Below are 13521 nucleotides of genomic sequence, written 5' to 3' on the forward strand. Positions count from 1 at the left end.
CCGCGGAGTGTCTAGTGAAGGTTAACGGGTCCCTGACGGCGCCCCTTCGCTTTGGGAGAGGGGTACGTCAGGGCTGCCCCCTGTCCGGCCAGTTGTATTCTATTTGCGTGGAGCCTTTCCTGCGCCTCTTGCGGAGGAGGTTGTCGGGATTGGTTCTGCGCGGGCCGGGCATCGGGGTGGTCCTCTCGGCATACGCCGATGACGTGCTCCTAATGTTTAGTGACCCGGCTGACCTGCGGAGGATGTGTGAGTGCCAGGAGGTCTACTCTGCGGCTTCTTCTGCCAGGATCAACTGGGAGAAATGTTCTGGACTCCTGGTTGGCCCGTGGCAGATGGATCCCCTACCCGAGGAGCTCAGGCCTTTGACCTGGAGCAGGACCAGCATCCTCTACCTGGGGGTCCATCTCTGCCCTGCCGAGGAATCCTGGCCGGCCAACTGGCAGGAACTGGAGACGAAAGTCACCGCTCGCCTGCGGCGCTGGACAGGACTGCTCCGAGTGCTGTCTTACCGGGGTCGAGTTCTCGTCATAAACCAGCTGATCGCCGCCATGTTGTGGTATCAGCTGGTCACTTTGACCCCTCCCCCGGACTTTGTCGTAAAAATCCAGAGAATGCTAGTCGACTTCTTCTGGGACAAAAGATTGCACTGGGTCGCTGCTGAGGTTCTGAGTCTCCCGCTTAGGGAGGGCGGTCAGGCGCTAGTGTGCCTACGCACGCAGGTGGCGACTTTCCGTCTTCAGACCCTGCAGCGATACCTTTACGTCGAGCCTCCTCCGAGATGGTGTGCCCTGGCGACGTATTTCTTCCGCCAGGTGCACGGCCTGAATTATGATGTGCAGCTCCTGTTTATAGAGCAGAGGGGCCTCGGTGGCTCCTTCCAGGCGTTGCCCGTCTTTTACCAGGACCTGATCAAAGTCTGGAACGTGGTCGCCTCGCGACGCAGCTCTCCCCCATCAGGAGTAGCGGCTATCGTCAGAGAGCCGCTGCTCAGGAATCCGCCCCTCCGTCCCTTTCAGTGGCTGGCGGAGAGGAGGGCTGTGGCTGCCGGGGTGACCAGGATCGGGGACGTGCTGGGTGGCGGAGGACTGGGCTGGATGCTCCCGTAGGAGTTGGCGCGCCGCGCGTCAGTGAGTGTCCAGGTCGCAGCCGATGCCATCCAAGACCTAAGGACGGTCGTGCTCAGACCCGATGTCATTTTAGGTCTCGAGGTGGCCCAGGTGCGCGGTGATCTTCCGGCTGAACGTTTCCCTGTTCGGACAGAATTTCACATTGGCCCCAAGCCCCGAACCCTCCCTCGGGTGCCGGTGCCCCGCAATAATATGAGCTGCCTCGGGGACATGCCCTCCGTGCCATTAGGCACGGTGCAGAGGGGTTTTCTGTACGGACTGCTGCTGCACACCTTCCATTTTCTCGCCCTTGTCCGCCGCCCGGACACGCCCTGGCATGCCTTGTTGCCGTCTGGCGGCGGAGGCCCCCGATGGGAGGCCCTCTACGGAGGTGTCCTCCCGTTTTCTATCGGGGACCTGGGTTGCAGGGTGTTGCATGCAGCAGTCCCATACAACCGTAGAATGTGTAGGTTCACGGACTCCCAAGACACCTGCCTTTTCTGTGGTCTTGTGGAGTCCGTGGACCATGTTTACATAGGGTGTTGTAGGCTGCACTCCCTTCTTTAGTTATTTAAAAAACCTTTTGTTACTATTTTATTTGCACTTCAGTCCCACGCTCCTGATCTACGGACACCCGGTGCGGAAGGGGGTCGGGAAGGAGGAGGACCTCCTCGTGAACCTGCTCCTGGGCCTGGCCAAGTTGGCCATCAACAGGTCCAGGCAGCGGGCGATGGACTGGGGAATCCCGCCCGATTGTTTGTCCCTCTTCCGCGGCTACGTTCGCGGCCGGATGTCCCTGGAAAGGGAGCACGCGGTGTCTGCCGGCACCATCGAGGCCTTCCGTGCCCGGTGGGCACCGCGGGGACTGGGGTGTTTTGTTGACCCCTTTAATCACATTTTGGTTTAATGTTTGTAAGTTTCCTTTAAACTTTGTCCTTGGTTTTACAGCTGACCTGAATTAGGGGCTGTGCTTAATTTCTCCCTTGTTATTGTTAATTTAGTTAATTGTTTTGACTCAAAAAGTGTTACATCTTCTTAACCTTCCTAAACCTGCCGCCACGTCTTGTTGCTCCCCCGACATCCACAGTGGAGGTGGAGGCAGTCTGCTACCATCTGTGATGGCTTTGCCGGGTGTCCTCTGGAGGACCAAGACCTGGAGGGCCCCAGCCTGCTTTCGGGGTCCTGTTGTGTGGCAGTAGCACCCTCCTTGTCCTATGGAGCTGGAACTGCTGGGGTCACATGAAGAGGGGATTCGGATGGGCTGGACACTCCTGGAGTCACCTAGGTGTATGGACCTGGGGTGTGCACCTGCTGATCCTCCTCCTTATGGGTGCCCGAGGGCCCCTGGCTGCCTCCTTGAGAAGGGGCAGCCAGAGTGAGATCAAGCTACCTGTACGTCTCTCGTGTTGACACTGTTCGAGGCCTACTATGGCAGCAGCGATGGAGTTCATCCTGCGCAGCAGTGCAGGAGCGATGTCCTGGATCAAGGTCTCCATGGCGACCACCATCCTACCAGTGTTGACCTCAAAGTGTTGGCATGCCAGCACTATCACTTTAGCCTGAAGGCAGACGGACTCTTCCATCGTGCCTTGCAATCTGAGGAGTGCAGCGGACATCCCTTCCTGATCCTGAGATTGTCTTTGCAGCCCTAGCAACTGAGGTATGACCGAATCCAGAGGCTCGTCATCTGACTCGGACTCAGCTTATTTCTGGCCTCCAGCAGTGCCAGAGACCTGGAAGTCCCTGCCGCTGCCTGCTATGGATCAGACCAGATTGAGATTCCAAGCTTACTCTAAAGCTAGGTCCCACTGAGGTCTATGTCTCTGCGCTGGTGGAGGGTGTGGGTGAATGCTGTGATGGGTCTTCAACCAAGGTGCCTTCAGATTCCTCTTCAGAGGTTTCCTTGGGGCTTGAGTTGAGGACTTGGTTCATGGATCCCCTTGGCTTCTTCCCATATGTGTCTGAAAAAGCAAAGAGAGATAATTAGTGCATGACAGTGGCCTGTGAAACAGGACACATCACTCACAGCATGGTTGTCTGATGGATGTTGTACTGCTGAATCCTCACTTGGTAGATCACCACCAACCTCACCATCAGCAGAGGAACGGTCCAGATCCTCGCCGGCCAGCTGGATGGCTCTGTTTCCAAAGTCCGTGAAGACCTTGATTTCAGGCATTCCTCCACCAGTCTGTAACCTCTCCATTTGTTGTGTGCCAGCTTGTCCTGCATGAACAGAGATGGAGAGAGTGCAAGCAGGACACCTGCCAGGCCAGATACTAAGTATGTGTGGGCGGTGAGTAGTCCCAAGAGGGGATGAGGACAATGAAAGTATGTATGAGAAAGTGAATGGGGATGTACCTTGAATTGGCAGTGAGTGAGATACCTGTAGATGTGTGATGATTGTGTGTGTGCGAGAGTTGAGGAGTGACTTTCCCTGGCAGAGGAGATCATTCATCCTTTGTCGGCACTGGATGGCTGTCCTCTTTTGCAGGGCATTGGTGCTGACCACCGCTTCCCATGCTGGATTAGTGATGTTGCTGCCCCTCTTGTGGCCAGAGGGGAGTAGAAGACATCAGGGTGGTCCTCCACTGTATCCAAAAGGTGCCCAAGGGACAAATCATTAAACCGAGGGTGGAGGGGCTTCCCTTTTTGTCTTTCAGGGACATATCTTCCATGCAACAGTCCTGGGCTGGAAGCACTGAGAGGTGTGCGCGCGGATGCATTTTAAATATGGCGCCCGGCGTGAGGTGATGATGCGGCAGGCGTGTTTCCCAGGCATGCATAATTAATGCAGCGGGACTGGGATGATACAGCGTGAGAAACATCATTCCCCAAAGTTTTGTGATAGGACCGCCTTTTTAATTTATATAAATTACTTGGATATTGGAATTCAGAGTAAAATTTCAAAATTTGCAAACTATACCAAACTTGGGTGTGTGGCAAACAGTGAAGATCATACCCATTGACTGCAAGAGGACATAGAGGAGAATGGCAGGTAAGTGACAGATTAAATTTAATGTAGAGGTGAGGTGATGCATTTTGGCAGAAGGAATAGGGACAGGCAAATATAAGGAGAGTTCTAAGGAGTGCGCAGGAACAGAAGGACAGGGGGATTCATGTGCATAGATCTTTGAAGCAGGCAGGACATATTGAGAGAGTAAGTAGCAAAGCATATTGAATCTTGGGCTTTATAAGGAAGTATTGAGTACAAATGCAGGAAGTTGGACTAAACCTCTATGAAGTTTTGGTTAGGCCGCAACTCAGAAGTATTGCGTCTAATTCTGTTCACCACACTTTAGGGAGGATATGAGGGTCCTTGAGAGGGTGTAGTGACCTACCAGAGATGAGGGACCTTAGAAACAAATTTAATTAGAGAAGCTGGGATTGTTCTTAGAGGAAAGGAGGTTGAGAGGAGATTTGATAAAGATGTGCAAGGTAATGAAATGTTTAGATAAGGAGGACAGAGAAAGGCTGTTCCCATTAGCTGATGGGTCAAGGACTAGGAAACAGATTTAAGGTTTTGGGCAAGAGCTGCAGAGGAGATGTGAGAAACAACTTTTTTAGACAGCAAATGGTAATGACCTAGAACTTGCTGCCTACGAGGGTTGTGGAAGCAGGGATGATTGATAATTTCAAAAGGAAATTGGATGGGCACTTGAGGGAAATAAACATGCAGGGCTTTAGGGATAGTGTGGGTATGGGAGTGATTGGCTTTGCTCTACAGAGAGGACTCGATTGGCACAGAGGTCATTGGGCCTTTCTAACACTATTCCACCTCCCCCTTTTCCCTCTCTATCTTTCCTAATTATTTTAATGTTTATTGTCTAGTAATCCCTTTGTCATGGAGTGCTGCTCAAGTGGGCTGATTTGTCCTGTATAGTGTCGAGTTCCATAAGAGCTGTTGCAGCTGCACTCAGCTAAGCAAGTGGGGAGTATTCCATTACACTCCTGGCTTGTGCCTTGCAGGTGATGGACAGGCTTTGCAGAGTCAGATGAGTTACTCACCACAGAATTCCAAACCTCTGACCTGTTCCTGGCTGGTCCAGTTGAGTTCTGATCAATGGTAACCCCAGGTGCCAATGGTGGATAATGCCGTTGAACAGCATTCTCTCCTTGGAGGTGGTCATTCTCTGGTACAAATGTTATTTATCAGCCCAGGCCTGAATATTGTTCAGGTCTTGTTGCACATGGAAACAGATTGCTTTATCTAAGGAGTCACAGATCATACTGAACACTGTGCAAACTCGTCAGCGAGCATTCCCACTCAGCTCAGAAGTGGGGAAGTCATCGATGGAGCAGCTGAAAATGGCTGAGTACTATAATGAGAAACTCCTACGACAAATCCCATAAAGCAGAGATGATTGGCTTCCAACAACCACAACTCTGTCCTTTGTGCTAGGTAGGATTCCAAGCAGTGGAGAGCTCCCACCTTTGCCCAATTCTCATTGACTTCAAATTTGCTAGGGCTCCTTGACACCACATTCAGTCAAATGCTGTCTTGATGTCACTCCTGGAGTTTGGACCAAGGCTAATAATGGAGGTCTGCAGCTGAGTGGCCCTAGCAGAACCCAAGCTGCGCATCAGTGAGCAGGTGCTGCTTGATAGACCTGCAATGACACCGTCCATCATTTTGTTAATGATCAAGAGTAGACTGATGGAGTGGTAATTGGCCAGATTGGCTGGTCCTGCTTTTTGTGGATATTTTTGCCTGGGCAATTTTCTACATTGTCAGCTAGATGTGAGTGTTGGTGCACTGGAACAACTTGCCTACTATATTTTGACTGCATAATAACATTAACATTTATGTAAGTTTTAATTTTTTTGACACAATACTTATTTATTTAATTGTGCCAACTGACAACAAAGTAAAATTGGTAGAACATAATTATAGTTTGTAGAGCCCATCTGATCTGATTATAAACAAAATCATCATAGATGATCAATGGTTTAAAAGCTAACACTTAGCAGAATACACTGAACCCCCATTATAACAGTTGTAGGTTTCTATGGTGTCCTGGACTAAATCCTTTTACAGCAAGTTTGGAGCAATGAGGTCTGATTTTAAATCACAATTTTCATGATGAGATTACATTAATTTGAAAGGAGAATATACTGGGGTGTGCACAAAGTATTTTCACCAGAACTTTCACTCTCCTCTTCTCGTAGTTACATTTCTTAATGGATTCTACTGGCATTAGCTTATCGTGCTGAGCAGACAGATGGCTAACAGGCTATTTGAAACATAGCATTAAGACACATAATAATTAGGAGCTACAATTAATTTTATGACAATTCTGTACAATTGTCAAAAACAGGCATGTTGTTCCTGTGGGAAGCTGAAAAAATTGAACTTGTTGGGCAACGGTGATAGAAGGGGAGGTAAACAGGACAGTATTCATTCTCAATTTTTCCTTCTGATCCTTGACCCTGTTCAACTGGTAACAAACATCTTGAGGTCCCATTTATTCAGTAGCTAGGAAATATACAGCAGAAACACTTTACAGGATTCATTTTACACATTGTAGTATGTTAGAATTTTTCTGTTGTGTCCATTTCTCTCCCCTGTCTCCTTCTGACATGTTGCCAACATATAAAATGATCTGCATCAACTGACAAAATAAATCGACTGGCACTTCTCATCTAACTATGCATGTAACGCAAAGTATGTCTGTCACTGTCCATCATAGCACGCCTCCAATAGTAAGAGAGAGACTTTCATTTACATACCACCTTTCACAAGCAGAGGGCTGCCAAAGAATTTTACAGCCACAAGTACTTTTGAAGTCTTGTTGTAATTTAGCCAATTTGCACATAGCAAGCTCTCACAAACAATGCTGTGATAATGGTCAGATAATTTTTTGTGATATTGATTGAAGGTTTAATATTAGCCAGGACACAGGATCACCAGGCTCTTGCACCTTTAGCAAAATAAAATTCCATGACTTTTCCATGTTAAGGAAGAAAATTTCAGTGGGTCTCATGCAAAAATTGGACCAACATGGAGCATCATTTTAGACATCATCTCCTCCATTAGATGCTTGTTTCAGCTCTGCCTTCTCTTAGTTATCGTGCTCTGGCTCTGAAGAGAGCACCCGCCGAGTCCTCTGCTTCAGCAACAAAAAACTGCAACTGACACCAACAAACATACCTCTTCCCCCATGAGAAAGGAAGGCCTGGGGAACCTGGAACATGCTACTAGGCCAATTACTGCTGCCAATCTGGCACATAGACTGACTCTGATTGACTGGCTACACGGCCAGTGACGACTCTTGTTCTGGCAGTCTGCAAAGCAGCCGTGGCAATGGGCAAGATCAGGCAGGAGGAGAACAAAATCCGTACTGGATTTCGGACATGTGGCGGTGGCTGCGGGGAGTGGACGTTAGAATTCCACCCGAAGTCGGAAAAGTCTTATTCCTGACTATAAAATTCCATGGCTTTTCACTAACTTTGGGCCTTTTCTGGAAATTTCCTGAAAAATTCCATGGCATTTCTAGGTTTTCTATATTCTGCAGAATCCCTGGATAACTCCCCTGTTCCTCTTTGAAGTAGTGTCATGGGATCCTTCACAGCGACAGAAGGTCTCGGTTTAACATCTCATCTGAAAGACAGCACTGTTCAGCACTCCCTAGTCCTGCACTGGAGTGTCAGTTTTTGACTTTTCTGTTGAAGTCCTGGAGTGGGACTTAAAACTACACCCTAATAACTCAGAAGTGCAAGTGGTACCAACTGAGCCACTGCTGGCTACTGTGAGAATATGGAGAACAGACAGTGAATTTTTTTTTAACTGAAAAAAAGGCATCTCAAGCACAGATCAATATACGTTGCCATTTTGCAAGAACATTCAAACTTAATATTTCACAATATTTTATGGATTGAGTAATGTCATAAGCCTATGACACAGAATGCAGTTATATAAATATTGTAAACAGAAGTTCCTGCTTTTGCGTAGTGTTTTGTCCTTAGCTATATTCACATCCAGGTCACAATGATTAACTATTCATCAATATCAGATTTTAAAATTGGCAATTCTCATGTGAGCATTATTACTACTTGATTACAGTAGGATCTGCATGTTTAGCTTTAAATAATTACATAAATTCCAGACAACAGCCCACCATCCCCATCCCCAGAGTGTCCTGGATGTAGTCTTACTGTAAAGTAAGACCCAAAGATTGCACATGGACACATTCACCATTTGTTTTGTTTTTCCTCAGTGAATCAACTTTGGTTCCTCTCCTACTCCTCCAGCCAATTTGTACACAACAAGGCTCACTTCATGTGCCAGAGTATCTGCATTAGTCTGCAAAACAAAAATAAACTGCACTTTACAAGCTTATCCATAACTGATCAAACAAGGAGTGCATTATGTACATTACAGTGACTGAATGCATTGAGACTTTCTTCAGGCTCATTTAAGTATAAGCAGCAATAGGACATCCATAGTAATCTTGCTCAAATGGAGTACTTTGTCAATGGTGTATGTTATTTCTGCAGATCCGACAAAAATAAAATCTCATACAATACACTCTAGATTGCGAAGAATCCATACACAATCTGCAAAGTAGCCCTCCTGTAGATCGCATGGAAACAGGTTCCTTTGTCCTAAACTTAATCAAACGAATTGTTCAGTAAATATGGAAATTTCCTGAGTTCACTCAGATGTTAAAAATAGTTAATCTGACATGGAAGGGGACTTAAAAACAAAAACTGCGGATGCTGGAAATCCAAAACAAAAAATACCTGGAAAAACTCAGCAGGTCTGGCAGCATCGGCGGAGAAGAGTACAGTTGACGTTTCGAGTCCTCATGACCCTTCAACAGAACTAAGTAAAAATAGGAGAGGGGTGAAATATAAGCTGGTTTAAGTTGGGGGGGGGGGGGGGGGGTTGTGGTTGTTGGGACAAGCAAGCAGTGATAGGAGGAGATAACCAAAAGATGTCACAGACAAAAGAACAAAGAGGTGTTGAAGGTGGTGATATTATCTAAAAGAATGTGCTAATTAAGAGGACAAGCAAGGTACAGATAGCTCTCGTGGGGGTGGGGTGAAATAAGACTAAAAGGGCATAAAAGGTACCCCCTTTCCGTTTCTTCCCCCTCTTTGTTTTTTTCCAATAATTTATATATATATTTTTTCCGCCTATTTCCATTATTTTTAAATCTATACCTTTTATGCCCTTTTATTTCACCCCACTTCCACTAAAGCTATCTGTACCTTGCTTGTCCTCTTAATTAGCACACTCTTTTAGATAATATCACCACCTTCAACACCTCTTTGTTCTTTTGTCTGTGACATCTTTTGGTTATCTCCTCCTATCACTGCTTGCTTGTCCCAACAACCACCACCCCCCCCGCCCCCCCTTAAACCAGCTTATATTTCACCCCTCTCCTATTTTTACTTAGTTCTGTTGAAGGGTCATGAGGACTTGAAACGTCAACTGTACTCTTCTCCGCCGATGCTGCCAGACCTGCTGAGTTTTTCCAGGTATTTTTTATGGAAGGGGACTTCACTGGCAAGGGTTGGAGTTATATTCTATACCAGTTTGCAGTAGTTTTTTTTTTAGTTCTACTAACCCATTAATATGGAGTGAATATCTGGAGGCTCCACAAGATTGAACTAAATCTCATGTATAAGTTTGTATAATGGATGACTGACCTGGGTTAGTAGTATAAGGGGAGTTTTCATCTTACTGTTTGTATATTTGAGAAGGTATAACAACGGATTTGGAATCAAGTCAAATCTGTATTGATTTTCACATCCAACAAACCTGATTTGTGGTTTATCATCTCATTTGGATAGTTTGTTTCATCCTTCTATCCTGGATTAAGCAGACTAATGTAAACTCCAGTGAACCCATCATAGCAAAAGTTCGTTCCTCAGCCAGGTGATGCTATGTAACTTAATTTTGAGCGAGAAAATCACACCTCGGTTTGCAGGGAATGAAGGTTTACTCGTGAGTTTGACTCCTGACACTGAACATGAGAAATATCTGATAAAGCTTAAAATTGTAATACACCTTCCAGAGGAGTACTGAGGGCAATTTAAGACAGTGGCCAGTTACACCTGGGTGACCCAGGTAGCTCTAATCGATGCAAGGGCAGAATGACATTTTTCTTATCTTCATCTAAAATTAGGGTAACACAGGCTTATACTGAAGCAATTGATTTTCAGTGCCATACTTACCTGTGTGTCAGCTTCAGCATACACTCTGACCACATCTTCTGTGCCTGATGGACGTACAAAGGCTCGTGACAAATTGTATTGCTTCACCAGAGCATCAATGTTTTGCTGCAGCCCTGCAGGGGACACTGTTCGCCTTCCAGCATCCACAGTGACAATAACTTGTCGATCAGATACCTAGTACAAACCAAAAGAAGAATGCTTGGAGCACATAAATGAAATAATGAAAAATAGGGCTCAAGTCTTTAGCATACATCATAAGTTCATGTAGAAAATGCTCCATTAAGTTTACAAAAAATAACAAGTTTTAACAAAGGTATTATGCAAAAGCTCAGATCATTTTTAAATTAATTACTACTACCCTTGATAACTCTCAACCTTGTCATAAAATTGTGAGGACTCTAGGAGTTCTGAGGCCACATTTTGGGAGCCTGGTTTAGACCAATATATGTTATATATTTTGCAAAGTAAGTTGGTCAGTGTGACTCAGTAATAACATGGACTTGGAAAGTCGTGGGTTCAAGTCACGCCACAGGATTTAAGCACAATCTCAGATGATATAGTACTAAGGTGCTGCATTGTCAAAGGCATTTTTTCCAAAACAGACTAATTGGTCATTTCTTTCATTGTTGTTTGTGGGACCTTGTCGTGCACAAATTGCTACCTTTACTTACATAAAAACAATCGTAAAGTGCTTTGGGTCATCCTGAGGACATTAACAATTCCTATATAAATGAGAATTCTGTTTAATAAGTTCATGATCTACGACATCCATTCCTTCTCCTAGCAAGTTAAAAGTCCAACTCTGCTAAAATCATAACCTAAGCTGCAGCAAATAGGAAATTATATTCACATGTAGGCAGTCCCTTTGGTTCCTAGAGAGTGTCTACACGAAACATAAGGTGCAGATCTTTTCAGGCCTTCTTGAATGCAGAAATGCCAGGAAAAATAAGGAAATAGGTGCTCACTGATTTAAAAAAATTAGCAATACAGATGATGTAGATGAGCACAGAGGTAAAAGATACAGGTTTAAAATAAAAACTTTCAAGCAATACCGGAAATTAAAATATCTCTGTTCTAGAATATTGCAAATAAACCATTGGAAAGAGCAATTAAAACCCATATAACTCCTTCAAAATGAGCTGGAGTTTAGAATGGTAGCGTACAATGCACAATAAGGGTACAGTATTCATGATGGATCTGGCCTTTTTTCATTTGATACATATTTTTGTCTATTTAATAGTTAGAAATACAGTTTAATAAACATTTCATTCAGAAGTAATTAGTCCAACATGGTATTTGGTCTCCATCGGCTCAGTTAACATAATCTGCAAACTACATACAAAATGTTTTTAAAAATTAGTATCATGAAATTGCAGAGAATTTTCCTGTAACGTCATACAAATCTTGATATTTAACCACCCCTGTCTCTGGTTAATGTCCTGCACCTTAAGGAATAGCATAGCAGATTAGTTTACTCATATGTTTTGATGTGGTAGCAGGATGTGGGTCAATGATTGTAATTCCACACATTAAGCAATTGCTCTCACCTAGTTACTCATGGATAAGTTAAGCAGAAGCCTTAGATTGCTTCTGCAGGAGGGAGAAAAAGCTGATTTCTTCGTTGTACTTGGTTACAAAAAAAGTACAAGCTGAGACGTAGGAGCTAGTCTTTTTTCTCTTGTCCTTAGTGTTGGGATTTATAATTTGTGACTGAAGACTTCAGAAATTTGAGCTGATTAAAGATGGTCAATATGAATTTGTAAACGGTTGGTCAAATGTAATGAATCCAATTTAATTTTTTGAGGCAGTAGTAGTGGACAGGAGCAATGTCCAAGGTTGTACTTTATATGGACTTCCAAAGAACATTCAGTAAGGTTCCTTAAAAAAGATGATTAGCTAAAATTAAAGCTCATGGAATTGAGAACAATTATTGACTTCACTATGAGATTGATTAGGCAGTAGGACACAGAGCAGGGATAATGTATATGCACTCAAATTGGAAAAATGTGACTATCCATAAGGATCTGTACCGGGCCTCAATTATTCACTATATTTATTAATGACTTACAAGCACAACAGAGAGCCATATAACAAAGATGACACGCAGATTGAAGGTAAAATTAGGGTGGATGGGAGTGTAAAATCGCAGAGACATTTATAGATTAAGTGGACAAAATTGCAGCAGATGGATTTCAACCAAATAAATGTGAGGTCATCCATTTTGGGCCAAATAAAGAAAGGTTCCATGTAAAAAAAACAACTTGCATTTCTTTTACATTGTAAAATGTCCCAAGGTGCTTCACAGGAGCTTTATAAAACAAAACAAAAAAAAAATGACACCAAGCCATGAGGGAGATCTAAGGAAGATGACCAAAAGCTCGATTAGAGGGGTAGGTTTTAAGAAAACACTTAAAAAGAAACAGAAGCGAGGTGGAAAGGTTTAGGGAGGGAATTCCAGAGCTTCTGGCCCTGGCAGCTGAAGTCAAAACCACCAATGATGGAGTAATTAAAACTGGGAGTGCTCGAGGGACCAGAATTGGTGGTGCAGTTACCCACAGGCTTTAGGAGATTACAGAGATAAGAAGGGGCAAAAACATGGAGGGATTTGAAAACAAGGAAAAGAATTTTAAAAGCAAGCTGCTGCTTAACTAGGTTCCAATGTAGGTCAGTGAGCACAGGGGCGATGGGTGAATAGGACTTGGTATGAGTTAGAACATGCTTGGGCAGCAGAGGTTTGCATGACCTCGAGGTTATGGAGGGTAGAACTTGGAAGGCCAGCCAGGTGTGCACTGGAATAGTCATGCCTACTCAAGCAGAAGCTGAAGCAGGAACGGAGTTGGGCAATGGTACAGAAATGGATATAGTTGGTGTTAATGGTGTGATGGGAAGCTCATCTATGACATCAAGGTTGCAAACCTGGTTCAGCCTCAGACTGTTACCAGGAAGAGAAATGGAGCTGGTGGCTAGGAACAGAATTTGTGCTGAGGATCAAAGGCAATATTCTTCAGTCTTTTGAATGCTTAGTTGGAGGAAAATTCTGCACAACTAGTACTGCTGTGAGATGAGCAGTTTGACAATTCAGAGTTAGCGGGAGGGGTCAAGTGGTGAGGTAGAGCTGGGTGTCAGCAGCATACATGTGGAAAATGACCCTTAGTTTTGATGTTGCTACCAAGGGGCAGCATTGTAGATGAGAAATAGGAGGGGCCGAGGACAGATCTGTGCGGGATACAGATCA

General features: G+C 44.8%; 1 protein-coding gene across 4 annotated transcripts in view; it reads right to left on the bottom strand.

Moving 5' to 3' along the window:
- Positions 1–5929: 5929 nt before the first annotated feature.
- The window catches only part of pgm3 (phosphoglucomutase 3), a 75459-nt gene continuing 67867 nt past the window's right edge, over positions 5930–13521 (bottom strand). For all 4 annotated transcript variants that reach the window (XM_078556820.1, XM_078556823.1, XM_078556822.1 and 1 more), the window contains exons 12-13: positions 10287–10460; positions 5930–8406 (exon numbers count right to left, since the gene is read on the bottom strand). In XM_078556820.1, the coding sequence (XP_078412946.1) occupies positions 8317–8406; positions 10287–10460 (264 nt within the window). In that variant the 3' untranslated portion in view covers positions 5930–8316. The remainder of the gene's footprint in view (positions 8407–10286; positions 10461–13521) is intronic.

The sequence above is a fragment of the Cetorhinus maximus genome, chromosome 14, assembly GCF_964194155.1.
Source record: "Cetorhinus maximus chromosome 14, sCetMax3.hap1.1, whole genome shotgun sequence".
In the NCBI taxonomy this organism is placed as follows: domain Eukaryota; kingdom Metazoa; phylum Chordata; class Chondrichthyes; order Lamniformes; family Cetorhinidae; genus Cetorhinus; species Cetorhinus maximus.